Here is a 23082-nt window from a genome sequence, read left to right on the forward strand (position 1 = left end):
AAGTGTAGACCCCGTTTACACTTGTATTTAGCATCGTCCACTTGTGATCTGATTGACCTAAATGCATCTTAATACCAGGTGTGAACAGGGCCTTATACTTCTCCATGAGCCGTATCCGACCCATGGTCCACTTTGCTCTACAAGTAAACCCTCGTAATACTGTAAATCTCACCGTTGAAGCCCTTGGACACAGTGCAGGATGGTGGGTGTCGAGGGGCAGATGCCAGAATGGAGTCAAGGGGCTGACATTTCAGAGCGGCCATCTGGTCCGGTCTGAGGTCTCCCGTGCTGAACCGCACCATGGTCTCACTCAAGGAGGAGCTCACTTCAGACACGGCTACATACACACAGGGAGGCATGTGCAATTAGTTGCATGGTCCAGATCAAAGAGTCAAAGAGAAGGTTTTCGAACTCACCGTCTGCTAGCTCTGCTCCAAACACCATCCCTCGGGATGCTGACACACCCACGCAGTGCAGGAGCGAATCCCGTCGGAGGTTGAAGTTAATGAGCGCAGCCTCCACGCCTACTTTGGCCAGGCCAAGCCAGAGCGCAACTTGGAGCGGCCGGCTCTCCATGAAGAGCGCCACCACATCTCCTGAGGTCCAGCCCTGGCTCAGTGCCCAATGGGCCACAGCATTGGAGATCTGATCTAACTGGCAGAAAGTCCACGTTTCCCCAGTGGCTTCATACACGAGCGCAGGCTTGTCTGGGTGTTGAGCCACAGTTTGTGCAAAGATGGAGGGTATGGTATTTTGGTGACGGATATGATGCCATAGCGCCAGTTTAACCCTCAGCAGCACATAAAGCCCACTGATGGAAAAGAGGAAATAATCAGTTATTCACACCTGCGTTAGTCATTTAAGTAACTTTCCCATCTTTCATAGCTCTCATTTGAATATTCCTTAATATGTGCCACACCAGATCCATTGTTAGTGAAGGTGCTGTCACTTTTAACGTTGTTCGGCAACTTTTCATGGGCGAAATCCAGTCATTTCAACAGGAATCCACGCGATTGGGAATTTTGTGAGGATGAAGGATTTCCCAATGCTAATTCTACAACAAGTTCAAGTTGGAGTAGCAGCATTTGTTTGAAATTGACTTCTGTGTGAGTTGAGCTTTTTAAAACATAAATAAGACAGACAATAGAAAATATAGCCATTCTCGTGAGTCTTGTAACCAAATGTCACATTTAAAAATTCGGAAATGTGAATAAGATATGAAAGCTACATTAGAGGGGATCAGATTTGACAACAACAAAAAGTTGGCATGAAATTGACATACCGACAGACTTTACTTTCAATGTGATGTATTTCTGAGTGAGGCGGGGCTTGATATTATCCGTTAATTGTTGTTTGGATTGTGAACGGTGAGTGTGTAAATAGTTATTTGATTTCATAACGACTTTAAATTTTGAAGTTTCACAGGAATAAATAGGTTTTATACAGGATAAAGTAGGGCTGCACGATTATGACAAAAATCATAATTGTCGATTATTCCCTTGAAATTGTAATTGCGATTATTAATCACAATTATTCTATAGCATTAAGCCACAAAAGTCAAATATACATTGTTTGGTTTCTTTAAATAAAAAAAGTAAAAATATACATGGTATTATAATGTTACACTAAAAATAAAAACGATGGGGAAAAAATGTAAGATAACCTATAGAAAGAAAAAAAACACATTAAGTACACTTATAATATAAGTGAACTTTTTTTTTTGTAATTGCGATTATATTTTATTGAACGATTACATAATTGTGGTATCCGTAATTGTAATCACGATTACAAATTCGATGAATTGTGCAGCCCTAGGATAAAGACACAATAAAGAAGATACAGTTCTAAAAATTGTTCTAAATAAAAAAAAAGAATAGCAGAGTCTTAAAACAATATTGTTGGAACCACTTTCAGAATTATTTTATCCAGCTGATGAACAATAAAAACACTGACAGCCAATCAGAATCCATCCTTCTTTAAAGAGCTCAATGCCATTGTGCGCTGGTGTGGATGCTAATATAGCTAAACATTATATAAAAATATCAAAGGATTCACAACAGAAACAGTTTTAATTGCTTTCTTATTGCGGGAATGAAGGATAGTATTGATATATGTCTGTACTTCTTTTATTTATCTAGTGACACATCCTCTCTTGTGTATTGTGATGTAAATTCGAGTGAAACTGAATGTCTAAAAGAAAACACATGTAGGGCAGGGACTTGGTTCAGTCCATCAATTGTTGATTAGATGGAGGCAGATTTGAATGCGAACTTTGAGTCTACTGTAAGAAGGGACGTAGTTTAAGCGGAGGAAAGGATTGGAGAAGTCTGCCAAACTTCACCAGGGCTATGCCATTTTGTCACCATGAAATCAAAATGGGCAAATTATTATTATTTTTTGGAATACTTCTGTATTTATAATAAATTATATATCTGGCTTTATCCATGCGTGTCCTCAAAATAACTTCCACTCCTTGCAGCAACTTCTCTTCTCTGATGATATGTTTACTGGCATGAGGGTGGGACAACCTGTCACTCTAGAAAACCACATTTAATGCTGATTTTAACGTTTCAGAAAGCAGAATTTGTAGTTAATGACATATCAGTGACTCACTTGATGTCCCTTTTAGCCGTACGAACAACCACATACAGGTACCGCCAGCCTCCAGTCCCTAAGTAAACACCCAGACCTGCTGCAAGGCTCCAGGTCCAAGATGCCCCAAACAGACGGAGCAGGCCCAGAGAACCGAAGGACAGGGAGCCCCTCGCCACATAGTGCATCCTGAAACCAGTACATGCAGCACATCACTTTTCCAACATGAGCAGCAGCGATGGGAAGTCATCACTGTGATACTCAGGCAACACAACATGTATTTAGTTGGGACACACCGTCTACTGGTTGTTTATGATGGTATCATAAAACAATAAAACTGTCATGAAAACTTACCTATGGTAGACAAATATAGTTCAGCCAGCCCTGATCTGTCAAGACATGGGACGACCTTGCTGTGCAGTTAGAGGTTGACTGACCACAGTTATGTCCAAACTACTGACCCCTGTGAAAGTTAACACGAGCGTCCGAGAACACAGAGGGGGAACTTGCTATGCTAGTCCGAAATATGCAGAAGTACACTACTCTGGAAATAGCTTCACTTCATGTGCAGCACGTTTTTGACAAACTATGTGTTTACTACTAATATCCACTGGGCTGTTTGCAGCAACATGAAGCCGGAGTTGGTGAGAAAGCTTTTTAAAATGGCTGAAAGAGGCGGGTTTTCACAATAAAAGTGTAAAAGTCGCCGTGTTTTCTGCTGAGTGAATACACAGCTCACTTGCAACCTCAAAAACGTACAGGAAACTGCACAAAAATAAGTAATATTATGAAATTTTACAATTTAAAATAATGGTTTTCTATTCGAATATACTTTAATATAATTTATTTATTTGATGCAAAGCTGAATTTCCATATGATCCTTCAGAATCATTCTAAAATGCTGATTATTCAATCAATTTTGGAAACAGCTTGTGCTGCTTAACATTTTTTTTATTACCTGTGATACTTGTATTATTTGATGAATATTTTTTTTTTTAAAGAACAGCATTTATTTAAAAGATAAATATTTTGTAACAATATACAATACCGTTCAAAAGCTTGGGGTCAGTAATTACTTAATTTCTTTTTTAGAAAGAAATGAATACTTTTTTCACCAAGGATGTGTTAAATTGATAAAAAAGTGAAAGAAATGAATTATATTGGGAAAAAAAATCTATTTTGAATAAATGCTTTTATTTGTAACCTTTTATTCATCAATGAATCCTGTATAAAGTATCACAGGTTCCATAAAAAATATTAAGCAGCACAACTGTGGCTGTTATATTATAAAATATTTTAATAGAGAATATCCATTAAACGTAGTATATCATACAATTGTAGATGTTTTATTGCTGACATTATTTTTGTGGGGCTCTTGTATTTTTATTTTTTCTGCCTTTGATGAGTGATTATCAAAACACATCCATGTACTTCACTGATATTAATGGGAATGCTAACAGATTTCTTTGCCTTATCCATGTTCTGTCCACCTTATTTTTCAACGTGGAAGTAAGGTGTTTTCTGTGAATGTGCAAGATTTCCAATTCATTAGCTGCTACATAACGAGAAGAATATATCAAAGTGCAGTACACTGTAAAACTGTTTGCTACAAACCAGTGTGTTCATAATTAAGACAATACATTAAAATAAAGTAATATGGTAAGAAACACAGTTTGCAATATCAATCAGCATAACAAGCTGTTTTGTATAGCAAAAAATAACTGGAAGCAAATCACATCAAAATTACAAAGGTGGTATTAGGTGTCTTTGGTAGTAACTATAGTATTTTACTATGATAATTATGATAAATATAAAGTCAACCCTTGTGCAAAAGAAGTAGGCTACACTTTATTAAACATATAAATATTTTAATTGTACTTACAAGCATTTATGGTAAACTAAAATATACTATCAAACACACAATCTTTACAATTTAATCTCCTTAAAGGAACACTCCACTTCCCTAGAGTTAAACAGTTGAGTTTTACCGTTTTTGAATCCATTCAGCCGATCGCTGGGTCTGGCGGTAGCACTTTTAGCATAGCTTAGCGCCAGACCCGGAGATTGGCTGAATGGATTCGAAAACGGTAAAACTCAACTGTTTAACTCTAGGGGAGTCGGAAAATTAGCATATTTTCAAAAAAAGTGGAGTGTTCCTTTAAGGAGATTAAATTGTAAAGATTGTGTGTTTGATCGGTCCAGTCGTTACATACTCCTAGATGTATACTTGCCCCTGGTGCTAATTCATACATTTCAAAAACACTTGTTGGGCTGAGTGTTCTCAAATGAGAGAACAGTACAACCAACATACATTCAATCCCCTATAGAAATGGAATTCTATCCACTAATGAATTGACAATCTTAATGAATGAACATGCATTTCCCCAGTACATTTTGTGTATCATTACTGTTTGTTTATTGTCTTAATTGTATAGTGTTATGCATGCTTCATGATATAATTACTAGTTAATAATAGCCCATCTACCTGGTGTCTTCTATCAAAATATTCCTCGTTTGATGACAAACACTTCGGTGAACATCACTTTCTTATAGAATGCAGTGTGTTTGTTATATTTATCTGAATATAAATGAACACACAAATTTTCAACTCACTCCAATGAGTCAACCTTTCAAGCAAAGAAACTCTCCCACTGAGAAGTGTACCTTCCTCATTGGTCAAGCCAAAACTCAAAGGTGTGGCCTCTGGAACTTAAAAAGCCAACACAAAGTTTTCCCTCCAGTTGTTAGATGTAGTACTCACAGGCATTCCATTCCCGAACGCTGTTCGCAGTAGCACCGGCCAGCCACACACACATCAAGCCATGTGGACCTTCTTCGACCATAACAGAGTCTCTGCGAGTTCACCGTCACTTCTTCTCTCAACACGGAAGGAATCGATTGCAACTGCAACACCATCGGACCGAACTATCAAGACTTTCTCCTGCTGTATGTGGATGCTCTTCAAAAGCTCAGGCAAATGCAAGTAACGTACGATATACAAAATCGCTGTGTAGTTAGTTAAAGCTGTAAACCCCTTTGTTCAAACAAAGGAGCTTGTTGTCTTAACTGATGGTTCTCCCAGGTTTTTTACTTTTTTCATAGCTTCAATCCTCTGTTCTTATCCGGTTTTCCAGCCACTTCCACTTTCCATTGTACCCATGTATGTGTTCTCATGTGTATGTTTGTGTAGAGTAGTTATGTGTTCGTGTTTTAGTTGAATAAACTTTGTGCACATTCGTACGAGTTGATTCTGGCCTGCTTATAAATAAATTGTCACTTTAACGAATCGAGTTAAAGGACAACTCCGATGAAAAATGACCCTAGGGGTAATTAACACATGGTTACCGAGTAGATCGTTCTCTGGGATGCGTTTTCATGAAAATCGAATGTAAAGAGTTTTATCTCTAAAAACAGATTAGCTTATTACGCGAGTGAATGGGGCTCAGAGTAAGTAAAATTAAATCGCTAGTTTATACCACTAACAAGGCTCAAAATAGCCTCAAATCGAAGCATTTAGAACTTTGTAAGTGTACAAACAGTTTAATAAGAAGATACTTTATAAAGACAGAATATTACGCGTACACAGACAGGAGCCATCTTGGAAAACAGTCTCAACGAGTCGAGCCACGAACGCTGTGCTAAGTGAGCTGGTCGATAGGAATTATCGCAGCTTAGCACAGCGTTCGTGGCTCGACTTGTTAGTGGTATAAACAAGCAATCTAATTTTACCTATTCTGTGCCCCATTATAAGCCAATCTGTTTTTAGAGATAAAACTCTTTACATTCGATTTTCATGAAAACGCATCCCAGAGAACGATCTACTCAGTAACCATGTGTTAATTACCCCTAGGTTCATTTTTCACCGGAGTTGTCCTTTAAGAAACAGTTCATTTTCTGTGGCCACAGAGAAATCCTTTCTGAAGAGTTGATAGACAATCAGTACTGAGTGTTCACTGGACGAACAGATTATTTGGTTGTAATATTAATTCAGTTACATAAGTTAATGCGGTTAACGATCCAAATATTCATAAATAATTATAACAAGTTTTGATCAATTATTAATATTTCCCCTTTGAGATAATTTGTTACAAGTATATATACCCAGTCATATACCCGTTTGGTGTTTTACTGTTTTTTTAACACATCTCTTTTGTCCACTAATGTTCCCATAATCAAATTAAGTCAGTAGGCGGTCTTTTGCGGCTGTTTGAACACATTCGACCACATGAGCGTCTACACTATGAAAGCAATCCGTCCGAATGCGCTTTCGACTACCTCTAAGTGGTTGAAAGTGGACAAGCTCAAAACGTTTTAGACCCCATTTACACCTGTATGTAGCGTCGTCCACTTGTTATCCGATCGACCAAAAGGCATCTTAATAACAGTTGTAAACAGGGCCTTAAAGTGGCCTTTTATTTAATTAATATTATATAATCTGCAAGTAAAGTAAAAAAAAAAGAATACTTTTGAGCCTTGAAATATACTATGTACACATTCAATCAGTTAAGCGCATTTCTTTTTCACTTTGGAAAATAATCACACAATTTCTTTCATATATTTTTGGTGAAAGACTACACGTAAACATTCAAATTTAGTGTAAATATCTGTGTAATCAGTGTAAACTCATTTGCTTTCTGTGCGAGTCTCTGTAGGAGCTGCTCTGTGTAAACACGACTCTGTCCGGTTGCAGCATCTGAAGGACTCTGCGAAGAACCGCTCGCCGCAGGAGGATGTAAACCCATGGATCCAGAATCTGGTTCCAGCTAGCCAAGCGTAGAGCCAAGAGAAGCACCTTCTCACACTGACGCACCGGACTACTGATTCCTTTATAAAACCTGCCAATGGATAGGAGGATGTAAATCTGTGAAATTAAGAGGAAAACAGTCAAAAAGTCCAGAATGCAGTGAAACATAAGTGTTTATCAAATGCACAACGCCTCACTCACAAGAAAGGGACTCCAGCAGACGCAGGAGACCACTGTTATCACGGCCAGCTGAGTCATCATTTCCAGATCCAGGGAATGCAGAGACGAAGATGAGAGGGATCCATGTTTCCGAGCAGTGTTTGACCTAACACATCGGTCCTTACACCTTGCCTGGAGCAATTTCAGTCCACTTATAGTATTAGACACAACTGAGACGCTTAATGTCACAAGCCCCAGTATGGAAAAAGCCAAAGCAAGGTTGGCGTCAACGATGGAAAGCGGACCGTTCACAGGTAAGAAACACCAGGTGCCGGGGAACTGTGGTTTGTAGTTGCCTATGTTCATCAGAGGGAGTCCCGCTACAGTGAGAGCAGTGGAGGCGATCAGGAGCACGGTGAAGCGGACGCGTGTCATGGTGACAACCGCCGGGTGCAGAAGAGGTTGCGTGATGCCTATGCAGCGCTCCACTGCCATCGCACTGCCAAGCAACAGAGGGCAAAGGCCGAAAAACACCATGCAAGCTCCAAATAATTTGCAGTAAACCTGAGGAGGCTCCACTGCCGCTCCGTGATGCTTCACCCTTTCAAGATGGAGGTGAAGTGCCAAAGCCCCTGTGATTAGGTGACCTGCAAGGTCACTCAGAAGCAGGGCTGAAGCCAGCAGTAGGAACGGCGCTTTGGCCCGTCTGCGGAAGCGGGCGTAGGAATGGGCTAGGATTGCTAGAGCGGTTAGGTTTGAAAGGGCACCAAGGGTCATGGTGAAGTAGGACATCCCAAACGCTGGTGGGTTAACCAGAGCAGGAGGTGTTGAGTTTACCTTTTGGTTGTCAGGACAGAGAGTTGTGAGATTATAATCTCTAGAGTGCTGGCATAAAACGGGTAAGGAAGAGGTGAAAAGAATGTCCATGGTGTGACTGAAGGACAGTCAGGAAATCCTTAAAGGTGAGTGTTTCTCCAGGGATGGTCCTGTGGTCAGTAAGAATGGATTCATCTACTATTGCTGTAAGTAGAAGTATTCAGAGAGAGCAATTCAGACTATACACTTTGTTCCAAATTATTATGCAAGTGAAATTTCAGTAGGATTTCAGCATAATTAACACTTAGTTTTTAGCTTCTCACAGAAAGTGTTTTTTTATTGATATATTTTTTGATAACTGGTATCAATCTCAGACATATTAGTTGTTTACATGCCTTTTGCAACATTGCACCGTTTCATGCTTTTCATCTTTAGAAAAATCTTTCTTCCTCCCCATATTGCATGATAACTGTCTTGCTTAATAATGTGGAACATCGCTTTAACTAACAAACCTGTCTGAGATTGATACCCGTTATCTAAAAAGATATGGAGAAATAAAACAAACAAACACTTTCTTACTGAATATTTTATTGCACTGAAATCGTACAGATAGGTCACTTGCATACTAATTTGGAACACAGTGTATATTCACTGCTGGAGTCAACATTGAAATTTAAGACTGGAATCATGCTTGAGGAAAACTCTGGCATCCTTACATAGCTAAATTATGCTGGCTCAGTAAATAATATTGTGTACAAACAGTCCAAATATTGCTGATAGGAAGACAACTCAACAAGCTGCTTGGCATAACAATTGAATTATTATCGAATTTCATATTTTTTAATACAAATGTGACATTGAAAATATGTTAACAGTTATTTGGAAAACACTTGCATTCAACTCATTGCCAGATGGATTTGTCTATACACCAGAGTTATTGTAGTATCATTAATACACTTTTTGTTAGTATTTTGAATTTGATTTAATTTTTATATTTTCTTTTTCATTTTAATTTTAGTAAATTTTTTTTCATTTTGTTGTGTGTACTGTCATGGTTATGTATTTTTAACAATTTTATTACATTGTTAATACTTTATTAGTTAATCTATTTATTACTTAATTAGAACAGATTTCAGAATTCTGTTCATTTTATCACAAAATTCAAATAATAAAATGGCGTTTTGACGTTCTTAGAGGGATAAATGATGACAGTTTTCATTTTTGGGTGAACGATCCCTTAGCTATAGCCTATAAGAAAAACAATAGAGAGGTTATATTTACTGTTATTTACTGTTATATATAGGCCTACCCGGAATATGTGTATGTTTGAATTTGTCATGCAAAAGACAAGTGTTTATGAAAATGTGCACCTTATGTGCAACTGAGTTGTATACAAGCATTTCAGTTTTTATTTGAATGTAATAATTATCTGAAAATAAAATAAAAAAAAATCATAGGGGAACCACTTTTGGTGCTATATAGCACCATATCTTACCAGGTTCTGTATATGGTAGCGGTGCTATATAGCACCTCAGCCAAAGAACCGGTGAAGAACCGCTGAAAAACCACTGAAGCACCAAGATTGGTGCTATTCAGCACTTAAAGAGCTTCCCCATACACTGTAAAAAAAAAAATCAGGTCTCCAATTGAAAATTTTCTAGTGACCATCACATCTAAATTTTTCAGTTGGCCAAATTTAATTTCTATGAATTTATGCAATTTAAATCAATTAAAATTCAAGAAATTCAATTTGGCCAACTAAAAAATCTAGATGTGATCGGTCACTAGAAAATTTTCAATTGGAGACCTGATTTTTTTACAGTGTATGATTATGAGCCAAGAACCACTTTTAGTGCCATATAGCACAATTTTTTAGGGTGTATATATATATATATATATATATATACACTCTAAAAAAATATATTGGCTGTATTATATCATTTCAACAGTAATACATTTAAATACAAATAAAAAGGTAATAAATAAATTAGAATATAAAGCATTATTACACTGATCAATCAGTCAATCAGAGTGATGTTAAGAACGATTCTGAAGGAATTATTTTATAATAATTTTTATTCAATAGTATTGCTATTGCTAAAAGTAATGCTTTACACACTTCTACATGTCAGATTTCTAATATTAATTTTGTTTTATTTACTGTTGAATTTGTTTATCTAATTATTTATTAGAGGATGCAATGCCTTCATTGCATCCTCTGAGAAAACACACCTGATACAAACAGGAAGAATTATTACGAAATGAAGGCAAATAATTGAGGGCTAAATTATGGGCAAAAAAAATGGCATTTTTACTGTTGCTGCATTGTGGGCAATGTCTTGTTGGTATTTATGGGATTAAGGTCTTTTGCCAGGAGGAGAAATCATCTCACATAGGTCAATCTTGTAGTGTACCTCCTTTTTCCACGTCTGCCGTGCCAAAAATCCCTTCATTAATCATTTATCGTCCTCTCCCTCCAGCAGTTCCCTTGTTTTGTCCTCTCTCCCGAATCAGTCTGCTATCATTAGATTTGTTCTGAGGTACAAGTTTGTGTTGTGTTTTCACACAGGGGTTCTTTCATTACTTTTGCTATTGAGTGCAAATATGTTATTTTAACCAAATTACCTAATACATAATTTTGTACAAACGTTAACATTTTGAAATGATTTAAGTGCATTTTTCTTTGCACACACAATGTTACATGCACAAAGAGTTCATGAAACATCTGGTCAAGTGCAGTTTTTCTTTCCTTTTGACTTGTTTCCTACATAATAGACCTTGATTTTCTAGGTCATATTTATAATTTAGCAGGAGGGGACGTTCTCATTCTAGAAAGCATTTTATTGGACCACAATTTGGATATGTCCCGGAGTCCAAAATGAGTCATCAATAATTGTGGTCCATTTCCTGAGAGAGTTACAGTTCCTGTAAACTGTAAAAGTTCATCTGTTGTTCACTAGCACTGTACTAGCAGCTAACAGACATGAACAAAAAGCTCCCATTTTGATTTCTGTGTTCTTAAACGCCCACTGAAGTGCTTTGAAACAGGCATCATTCAATGTGTTGACAGTTTCCACTGAAACAGAAAGACAGGGCGGGACATATCGAACACTCCTCCCCTTTTTAAAAAAGTAATTGAGTTTCCTCCTAATCTCCTCCATATTGCTTTAAAATACAGCATTCTTTGAAGAATTCAGATGGGTCCAATACTTTTTCTGTTCTGTGCCGACTCACGTATATGATCCGCTCTGTGCTATCTGTCTCTGGACCAAAGCAGACTGTGTGTGTGTGTTTGTGCGCTGCAGCGGTTCGCTTGTCTGGCTATCACCAGACCAAGCTCAATTTAAGATTGAACATTGGTCTAGAGAGTCTGCTATGTATTTTCTACTGCACAAGAGGCGAACCGAGCATAATTCAAATGACTCTGTATGCAATTGGATAGTCCTTCAACCAATCAGACCACAAGAGGCGTGATCAACGAGCAACGACCCATCGCTTCTCTATCCATCATCGTGTTAAACCCGCCAATAGCGCGCCAGGTGGATAAGCCAGTCTGTGATTGGTTCCCGCAAAAGTGTAACAGAAGCAGTAGAAATTAATGTACAGGTTTCCAGACTGAGTTGCAGGGCAAAATGAAATCGCTGGCAGATCAAGCTGGGTTTACCCAGTCTAGCAGTATTGCGTGACACTAATGTGAACCTAGACTTCATTCACCCCAATGGAAAGCATATTTACACTGTCTGAATCGTTGCCTATCCCCTATATAGTGCATTATGTGCCATTCACCATGTAGAAAATAGTAATTGTGTGAACAAATGAATGATTTCAGCCGCAGCTTCAGCGTCTATTTATAATGTAGGGGGCGGGACGCTTCAGATTCTAGAGAGCATTTGATTGGACAGAAAATCTGATGAGAAGCTGAAGTGCAAAGTGATGTAGTCAAAATCAGTTATCCATATTGGCGGTAGTGAGAGTCTGTACGTTTTGAATGCTTATATCTTCTACATGTGAATTTTGTCATTGTTTTGGAGCACACTAGTTTATAGATAGAAACAGTAAGACTATCATATTCATACTAAAAGCCAAAAGACTTCACTGGGACTTTAAAAACACCCCCTTACGAATATAAGCCATGGTTCTAAAGGTGCTGTATGTAGGAATGACAGCTAGTGGTTGAAAATATAGTTTGCCCCACCCCGTCCTCCTCAGACTCGATGCTCACACGGGTTGCCAGTTTAAGGACACGCAACAGGAACGAGCACAACTGACAATGAAAGATGAGAAGACTTACTGTAAGTTGATTTATCCGCATTTTAATGTGCTTCCGTTCATAGAGATTTAGATGGACGCGAGGCTAGAATCTGCAATCTCTGACCCAGTTTGTTTGCTGGCTTCCATGGCAGCGATACGCAGCGTTTTCCGCCAGCTGCCAACTTGTAGTGTCGAAAAACTATTTGGTAAATTGGCAACGTACGTTATCGCACAGACCAAAACAAAAACAGGCACAGGCAAACAGGCTAAAATTCCTACACGGCATATTTCAAAGTAAAATAACTGGCTGTAGCATTGTTTTTCAGAGAAACGAGTATGTTAATTTGTGGTTACCATGGTTTAACTACAATAACCATGTTTTTTTTTTTAGTAAAAGCATGGTTCATTTTCATAAGGGCTGGAATTAAGTTTACAATAGGATAGTTTTTCATAGATTCACCACATTGACCAACAGAAAGCTGTTTGAAAGTGACTTCTCTCTGAGCTGAGTTTCATGCATCGCTACACTATTGACAATATGCAATGGACCTTTTTTTTCCCTCACAAAATTTTGCTTATTTGACCACACCTTTACCGTGACAAAATGACTTGTGTCGCAGTATATCCTTTACCACTGATAATGATAGTCCAACAGCCGCTGACAGCCATAGGTTCTCCATCAGAAACCCAAAAATGATGCTCTCTTCTTGCAAACAGACAAAGAAGGGATAATATCACATGGCGGTGAGGTGTACTCTAAGGGGTCTCTCAGTAAATGGACTTGAGAGATTTGAGAGGGCAGACTGTCTTTGAGTCTTTCTTCTTTACCATTATAATGCCTTGCTGCCCAACAATGCTCCAAAATGAAACCGTTGAGAGGCTGAAATGGAGTAATCAGTGCACCCCTGTAAACTTGGCAAATTGTTGTTTTTGTTACAGTACCGTACCCCTTGTTCTCTCTCTGTGCATTCACACATTTATGGCCAGATTTACTACCAGCTTGCTCCAGCGCAAACCCTCTTTTGGCATAAAAAAAACGACTGTCAGGATTTACTAAAGGCTTGCAATGAAAAATTTGCCCAGAAAAGGCGTGGACAGGGTTATTTTTACAGCTGACCTTATTGCATATGCATTTGTAGGAGTTATTCTCTTTCAGACGCAACATTTATGGGAGGAGAGTATTTAAAGGGGGTGATGAATTGAGAAATCAACATTCCCTTGAGCCTTTGATATATAAAAGTTCATAGTAATATAAGAATATCCTGTAAGTTTTGGAGCTGAAAACTTCCTTGTTAGTCAAAGAAAAGCTTTTATTGACACCAGGCCCAAAAAACGCTTGATCTCAGAATATGTCGACTCTTGACGTCATCGTGTGGTGAAACACCGCCTCAAGCCCGCCCACTGACTTGTGGAGCTTAACGGGTCGCGCTACAGAGCAATAAACATGCCGGTTCCAGCTCATGTGCGTAAGACATTGCGCGTTTGTTCGCTTCATTTCACCGCAGAATTGATTGTAAACAAGATACAGGTCGAGACTGGATTTGCAGACATATTGAGATTAAAACACAATGCTGTGCCTTCTATATTGGATCCGACAGGAACGGTGCAACACACACTTATGTGAGTAAAACGTGTTTTTTATATGTGATAGCATTGCATTGTTACAGATCGAATTGATTATGTGTACATGTCTAACTGAACATACCTTAGCACGCTGTCAGGCAGGAGAATCCTTTATTTGAGGTGTTATTGGTTCATTCGTGATCAGACTTGGACTTGTAACGTTATGGGCCAGGGCTCGCAAAGTCCAACGTCCCGGGGCTATGTGTTTTTCAGACGGGCTACCAAAACGTAAGCCCGGCCTGCCGACGGGCTATCTTAAATAGTGAATTAACACTCCTTTCTTGATATGCTCTTGACATGAAATGTGAAGGGCATGCACGTGTGCGTGTGTGTGTGTGCAGTTTGCGGTTATATCCACCAATCGGACAGGCCAAGTAATAAAAAAAATAACATTCCAATATAATCGCGGTTGGATAAGAAATTGTGAATGAAAATCATTGTGTTTGTTTGATAAAGACATTTTGCGAGCCCTGTGAGTGTTTACCCACATGCTTTCAAAACAATCCCCACATGTACTGAGGGGAGCTGAAGCTCATTATAATATGCAAATATTATCCAATCCTAGCAGTGGGCGTTTACTTCCAAGTCTTCAATGCGGCGAGCGTTCCTTGAGAGAGCCTCAAAACCAGGGAAGAAAATAGCCTATTACTTATTCATTATGATGTTTTTGAATGTAAAAACCATGCGAACATCAGAAGTTGACCTCAGATAACAGTATAACAAAATTTAAAAAGCCAGTTCATGACCCCTTTAAATTAATTACACATGGTGATGTATTAAGGTTTGCGCTAGTCATTTTACTGGTATTTGTTCCATTATTTACAGCTCAAAAAAAGCATGTCTCAAAACATGATGATAATTAATTATCATAAGATGATAATTTTCACGCGCAGTACTTTCTACTCCCTTCAGCTTTTTTGGAATTGTGCTCTCACGCTAATTTGCCCTGTAAATATGGCCCTTAGTCTTTTAAAATCGTTATTCTGCTTTATTTCTTGGGCAACATGGGGCCAATCACAGTGACAGTGACAGTGACAAAACACCTAAACACTGCAATTTCCTTTGTGAGAAAGTGTGAGGACTGTGCTAAAGAGCCTCAGGAAGCCAGTATGACCATATCAGGTCACCGAGAGCCGAACCATTCGTCTGTGAGGAATTTCAAGAACATTTAGCTCATTGCAATCGCATTTTAAAGTTGTATTTTATGACATTTAAAACGTTTTGATATGTTTTGGCATTGCTTTCTCAAACTGAACCAGAGATCTATACGGACACTCCATATTTAGATTTTTTTTTTCTTTCTAAAAGTTGTCTTATATTTTGATAATACATAATAAATAAAATCCTTCATACTTTGATTTACAATATAATACTATATCTGAATGGTCACTATTTTCAATCCTGTCAGATTGTTATGTTCCCGATTATGAGAAGAAAAGAAATCAACTTGATAGCACTTGACAGCGTGATGGGTGTTGATAGTCATAGTTACAGTCATAGTAATTTAATCACATCATAAATGGGAAAACATTTTATTTCACATTTACATATTTGTATTCAAAAAGCTTGCATATATGAAATGAAGGGCTAAAACAGATGAAGAGATGTATGCTTGACTCACCCAGTGTCCCAGCGTCCTGTATATATCAGCGACAGCAGCACGTCTCCCATGTGCTTCAGGCAGCTCTACCTCTTATCACTCTACAGTGGTGGAGCAAAACAGCCCTGTCTCTCTCCCCCACACCCTCATCCCTCTCTTTTCTCTCTCTCCTTTCTCCATCTTTCACTTTATCCTTGAAAAGCATCCAAATGTTCTTTAAAAACACACATTCCTTAGGCTTTTCATTGCTGAGGTTTCATATAATCAAGGTTTAGCAGGTATGTGCAACAATCAGTTCCATTATGGTATATATTATATACTGGTGAGAAAATAAAGAATATAAACACCTGCAGTCAATAATCGAATTTTGTTCCTGAGAGAACATGATGTTAAAAGTCTTCGCCCACGGCATGGAGCACCTGTAGATTTAAATTGCCAATACAGAGAAACATAATGACAGTGATTTCCCAAGCTCAATGTTAATAGGATTCGATGATTCCCTTCTGAGATAAATGGTTTGCTTATTTTCTCAATAAATACACACATTGTTTTTTAAAACTTTTTAAAACTTTTTTTTTTTTTAATAACCTAATATTCATAATGGTAGACACTCAACCATCAGATATTAAAACTGACTAAAGGCTAATTGGTTGCTTAAAAAAAAGATTCAAATGCCTGTGGTTCTCAACTGGGAAAAAATTGCTGCATGTTTGTTCTGACTAGGTCACTTCAGCAGGGAAAAACAATTCTAAATGTGCATAGTAAAATGCACAACACCGGATAGCCAATTTATAAAAGAAAAAGTAGATTTTTTTGCCAGCTGTGACTTGGAAAAAACTAGCTAAACTGGCATATGGCATCATAGACTGGTTTTGTGATATCCTCAAAATTGCCAATCAAAACTACACTATATTGCCAAAAGTTTTGGGACATCTGCCTTTACATGCACATGAACTTTAATGACATCCCATTCTTAATCCGTAGGGTTTGATATGGAGTTGGCCCACCCTTTACAGCTCTTCTGGGAAGGCTTTCCACAAGTTTTAGGAGTGTGTTTATGGGAAATTCAGACCATTCTTCTTTCAGACCAAGCGCATTTGTGAGGTCAGGCACTGATATAGGACGAGAAGGCCTGGCTCGCAGTCTCTGCTCTAATTCATCCCAAAGCTGTTCTATCGGGTTGAGCTGCAGGCCAGTCAAGTTCCTCCACACCAAACACGCTCATCCATGTCTTTATGGACCTTGCTTTGTGCACTGGTGCGCATTTGGAACAGGAAGGCGACATCCCCAAACTGTTCCCACAAAATTGGGAACATGAAATTGTCTAAAATGTCTTGGTATGCTGAAGCATTAAGAGTTCCTTTCACTTGAACTAAGGGGGCCAAGCCCAACCCATGAAAAACAACCCCACACCATAATCCTCCTTCCACAAAACTTTACACTTGGCACAATGCAGTCAGGCAAGTACCGTTCCAGTCAATGTGGGACCATTTTATAAATTTTTTTAGCCATTGTGTTTACTGCTATTTCATGTTTTGGACTTTTTAACCTGGGGAGCCTTTAACTTTTTTTTCTGAGTAAGCTTTTCTCCACCACAGATAGCCAGCATAGTCCTTTAGGCAATTATGAAGTTCATAATGGAAGACAGAGAGAACAAATATAATTAAGATAAGCCTTCTCCAGTTTATCTGTCTCTGTTCCTTTGTCCGTCCTTTTCGTAACAGAGCCATTGAAGGTCCACAGAGTCCAATTCTCTTCACTGTTATTTATTTTTCACTTAGTATCTTTCTCAGTGCATTATAATAATGTCACGTTCTGCTTTATGATCCCCTGCTGCTGAAGTGTTGATGCCCAATGACTGTTGAAGCATGTCACGTTTCTTTCTAAACTCATTGAAAGAGAAAACCTTCTTGACTGACAGCTTAAATTTATGATAAATGACATGGTTCCTCTGAGTTGGTGGATAGAAAGTCAAAGTGACCTGACCAGTAAGATTTCATATAGCTAAAGAAAGTAAGTTTATTTGACAGCCATCTACATTGTTAGACAGCCTAACCAGCTCAGAAATAGTTATTGATATATTTCAAGCTCCACTAGATTGTCGCCAGTGCCATTTACACGTGAGTGCTAAAAACAAGTTTGTCAACTTTTTTTTGTGGGAAAAGTGCCATTATGGTACAGTCTAGATAAGTCCACATCTTTCTCTTTAAACTAGCAGATAATTGGTTTTGTAGTGTGCAGAACAAAAGCCAAATCGTTCAGTCCATAGATACGTCCGAAATCGCGTACTGTCTGAGTATACATTTGAATTTGAACTTACTTTGTGACCGTTAAAAAAGTATGTTCTATATAGTATGAATGTGTGTAGTATGAATATAATCCGGATGTATGGTACTACAACCGTCATGTTGTCATCATCATGTGACCTACCAGCGTCAATTGCGTGCCTTCACCTCCATTCACAAATCCTCTCACATGGCCTTTGCAAGAGCCTTTATCCTCTGAAATTTCACCATGGTGGAACGAATAAATGTATGCAAACAATAAACAGCTACACATATAGGACAAATAACCACCAATAATTTCAGCGAAAATATGGTGCCAGACAACATTAAAAAATATATAAGTGTAAAAAAAAGTTTTTAAATACTCATACTCATGTCAATCTTGAGTACCTATTGAGTAGTATTGCATGCGGCTTGTGTAAATTATATTGCATGCTCCATTGATGGGCCTGTGCTTTCCTGTAGCTCAAACAGTAGAGCGTGGCACTAGCAATGTCAAGGTCATGGGTTCAATCCCCAGGGAAAGCAAGAACTGACAAAAATGTAAAATGTGTACCTTGAATGCAATGTTAGTCGCTTTGGATAAAAGCATCTGCCAAATGCATAAATGTAAATGTAAATGGGGCGATAGCCAAAAACACAGACATTTGTAGTTTTACTCACCGCATGCCGTTCCAACGCACGACCGTGAACCTTTATCGTTGGGACCGCTCCATCCTTCAGCATTAGATGACCTACAAATCCGGCGTCGAATTGGGCCTTGTTTATAAAACAATCGTCACCGAAATGCAGGGAACAAACAAAAACACTTGCACAACTCCATTGCTGCTCCCCGGCAAAACAAACTCCATCCACTGTCCCCTTAACGCTGGGTTCTTTGGGAAGCTGAACAGGGTTGTCTTGCCCTGGCAACCAAAAACACATTTCTTTGGTGACATTGTTGATTTCTTGAAGTCCTGTGACCAGTCAATGACTTCCCTAAAGGAAATTCTGCCCTGTTGACATCACGCAGACCCATACTCAAAAAAAACTAACAGAATTTTCATTTTTGGGTGAACTAACCCTTTAAGGTAGTGATTACAGGCGATGAAATTAAATCACAGTTGAAGGGAGAAATGGTGACTGAGGTGCAACGTCTATTTACAAATAGGAATAAAAGTAGAGAGGCTAGTACTACTATGGCAGTAACATTTAAATGCAAGAGACTACCTGAGCATATCAAAATAGGATATATATCCCATACAAAACACCGTTTGTGCATCCACCTTTGAGGTCTTTAAATGTCAACGACTTGGGCATGTAGCAGCCGTGTGTAAAGGCGGAAGAAGATGTTGTAAATGTGGTGGAGACTATGAATATGGAAGATGTGGAGAAGGAGTGGAAGTGAAATGCTGCAATTGTGGTGGACCTCATAGTGCTGCCTATCTAGGATGTGAAGCTCAAAAGCAAGCCATGGAAGCTATGAAATATAAAACTCTAAACAATGTTTCATATGCAGTGGCAGTTAAACAAGTAAAGACTGTTCGCAGAGATGTAAGGAGTAGTAATATTCTCCCTATGCAGGGAGATGTAGGAAAAGGAGAATGCAAGCATGAAAATACACTTGTGGTTAATAAGGTCAAGTTTGTAGCATTCATTGCTGATGTTATTAACTGTACTGCTCAAACAAATAAAATAACTGAAAAACTGAAGATTATAATAGCTGCTGCAGCCCGTCATTTGGACATAAATGATACATCAATTGAGCAAATTCAGTCATTGCTAGGTCAGCCAGAGGGTGCATCAAGCTCACAGGAATCAAAAGGTGGTCAGAAAACTAAAACTAAATGGCAATTATAATTCTACAATGGAATGCTAGAAGTGTAATTGGAAATGGTCAAGAATTTAAAAAGTTTATAAGTGATTTGCCAACATTACCAGATATTATATGCATCCAAGAAACTTGGCTGAAACCACAACTGAACTTTGTCATACCTGGATATAACACAATTCGGAAGGATGATTGTAATGAGTGGTGGTGGGTGTGCAACATTTGTTAAAAATGGGGTGGCATATAGAGAGATAATAATAGACACACAAATAGAATGTGTAATTATTGAAGTCTGGATGGATATAGGTAAGGTTAAAATAGTACATTTTTATAATCCTTGTAATCAGTTAACAGTAGATAGTTTCAATTCAATAGGAGGTGATGGTAAAATAATATGGTGTGGGGATTTTAACGCTCACAATGTTCTTTGGGGAAGTTTAACTACTGATAGAAATGGGGCAATTCTAGAAGAATATATGGATGAACAGAATTTGGTATGTTTAAATAATGGAAAAGGTACTAGAGTTAATGTCATAAATTCATCAGTGTCGTGCATAGATTTAACATTTCAGGAACTATAGCATTAAAATGTCATTGGGATCTATTAGAAGATACCACAATAGGGAGTGATCACTTTCCAATTATGTGTAGTATGGGTTTGGAAATGACGAAGGAAACATTTTTAAAACTATCTAAGTGAAGATTTGAAAAGGCTAATTGGACAAAGTTTAATAAAATATGTAATGAAGAATTAAATAACTTCAACATCATGGGGGATATAAAGAATGTAATAACAAATTAACATTTGTGATAGCTAAAGCAGCAGAAGAAGCGATTCCTAAAACTGAGTAGAGAAAGGGGAAAAATTGTACCATGGTGGAATCAGGAATGTCCTGATGCTATAAAACAAAGAAATGAAGCTTTTAGGTTGTTAAGAAGGACATTAATACCTGATTATATCATTAATTATCAGAGGAATAGAGCTCAGGCTAGGATAATTGTTAAGGAGGCTAAAAGGAAATATTGGGAGGCATTCTGTTCTTCACTAGGAAGAGATACACAACCAGGATATGTGTGGAATATGTTAAAAAATATGAATGGTATTTATCGAGCCAATAATATTCCGGTTTTAATAGGAGAAGGAAGAACAGCAGTAAAAAAAGGAAGAAAAAGCAGAACTGTTCGTCCATACCTTTAAAAAAATACATAGTATTTAGATGAAAATTACAGGGAAAGAAGAATGGAAATTTTGGAACAGAATCAAGATATACACTCACCTAAAGGATTATTAGGAACACCATACTAATACTGTGTTTGACCCCCTTTCGCCTTCAGAACTGCCTTAATTCTACGTGGCATTGATTCAACAAGGTGCTGAAAGCATTCTTTAGAAATGTTGGCCCATATTGATAGGATAGCATCTTGCAGTTGATGGAGATTTGTGGGATGCACATCCAGGGCACGAAGCTCCCGTTCCACCACATCCCAAAGATGCTCTATTGGGTTGAGATCTGGTGACTGTGGGGGCCATTTTAGTACAGTGAACTCATTGTCATGTTCAAGAAACCAATTTGAAATGATTCAAGCTTTGTGACATGGTGCATTATCCTGCTGGAAGTAGCCATCAGAGGATGGGGACATGGAACAATGAACTCATTGAACTCATTGAACATTGAACAATGAACTCATAAAGGGATGGACATGGTCAGAAACAATGCTCAGGTAGGCCGTGGCATTTAAACGATGCCCAATTGGCACTAAGGGGCCTAAAGTGTGCCAAGAAAACATCCCCCACACCATTACACCACCACCAGCAGCCTGCACAGTGGTAACAAGGCATGATGGATCCATGTTCTCATTCTGTTTACGCCAAATTCTGACTCTACCATCTGAATGTCTCAACAGAAATCAAGACTCATCAGACCAGGCAACATTTTTCCAGTCTTCAACTGTCCAATTTTGGTGAGCTCGTGCAAATTGTAGCCTCTTTTTCCTATTTGTAGTGGAGATGAGTGGTACCCGGTGGGGTCTTCTGCTGTTGTAGCCCATCCGCCTCAAGGTTGTGCGTGTTGTGGCTTCACAAATGCTTTGCTGCATACCTCGGTTGTAACGAGTGGTTATTTCAGTCAAAGTTGCTCTTCTATCAGCTTGAATCAGTCGACCCATTCTCCTCTGACCTCTAGCATCAACAAGGCATTCTCGCCCACAGGACTGCCACACACTGGATGTTTTTCCCTTTTCACACCATTCTTTGTAAACCCTAGAAATGGTTGTGCGTGAAAATCCCAGTAACTGAGCAGATTGTGAAATACTCAGACCGGCCCGTCTGGCACCAACAACCATGCCACGCTCAAAATTGCTTAAATCACCTTTCTTTCCCATTCTGACATTCAGTTTTTGAGTTCAGGAGATTGTCTTGACCAGGACCACACCCCTAAATGCATTGAAGCAACTGCCATGTGATTGGTTGAATAGATCATTGCATTAATGATAAATTGAACAGGTGTTCCTAATCATCCTTTAGGTGAGTGAATATAATCAGAAACCTAATGGACAGACTTCGTTAGATGCTACATTTGAAATGTTTGAACTTAAAAGAGTACTAGCTCAGGTTAGACATACGGCACCAGGAAAAGATCAAGTGTGTTATGATGTTTAAGTATGCTGATGAAGTAGCTAAGAGCAGTATTTGGGCTATTTAATAATGTGTGGGTGGAAGGTAAATTGCAGAGGGAATGGAAACATCCTGTAATAGTTCCCATAGCCAAGCCAGGGAAAGATCCATCAATAGCAGGTAACTACTACAGACCAATTGCTCTTACATCTAATCTATGTAAATTAATGGAGAGACTGATTGCAAATCGGTTGTACTATATATTAGAAAGTAAGGATTTAATAGCATCATACCAACATGGTTTTTGCCCTGGACATTCTACTATGGATGCACTAATAAGGTTCGAAACTGATGTTAAAAAGGCATTGGCAATGAAAGAGGTACTGATAGCTGTGTATTTTGACATCGAAAAGGCTTATGATATGATGTGGAAGGAAGGATTATTATTAAAGTTGGAGAAAATGGGAATTGGAGGAAGATTTTATAATTGGGTAATAATTTTTATGTTTGCAAGAACATGTGAGGGTAGGAGATATTTTATCAAGTATGAGTAATGTGGAAAATGGTACGCCCCAAGGAAGTGTTATT

The 23082-nt window shown here is 38.4% G+C and overlaps 2 protein-coding genes across 2 annotated transcripts in view; both read right to left on the reverse strand.

Moving 5' to 3' along the window:
- slc27a1a (solute carrier family 27 member 1a) overlaps positions 1-3267 on the reverse strand; it is a 15869-nt gene extending 12602 nt beyond the window's left edge. The window contains exons 1-4 of the mRNA XM_079835053.1: positions 2947-3267; positions 2614-2781; positions 417-811; positions 173-337 (exon numbers count right to left, since the gene is read on the reverse strand). Coding sequence (XP_079691179.1) covers positions 173-337; positions 417-811; positions 2614-2780 — 727 coding nt within the window. The 5' untranslated portion in view covers position 2781; positions 2947-3267. The remainder of the gene's footprint in view (positions 1-172; positions 338-416; positions 812-2613; positions 2782-2946) is intronic.
- A 3937-nt stretch (positions 3268-7204) lies between these two features.
- ptger1c (prostaglandin E receptor 1c (subtype EP1)) lies at positions 7205-8422 on the reverse strand (the record flags this gene model as incomplete). Its single annotated transcript, XM_079835209.1, has 2 exons — positions 7205-7453; positions 7538-8422. The coding sequence occupies 2 exons, from the start codon at positions 8420-8422 to the stop codon at positions 7205-7207; spliced, it is 1134 nt and encodes a 377-aa protein (XP_079691335.1).
- Between the last annotated feature and the right edge of the window lie 14660 nt (positions 8423-23082).

Source organism: Gobio gobio, assembly GCF_949357685.1.
Source record: "Gobio gobio genome assembly, chromosome: 1".
In the NCBI taxonomy this organism is placed as follows: Eukaryota; Metazoa; Chordata; class Actinopteri; order Cypriniformes; family Gobionidae; genus Gobio; species Gobio gobio.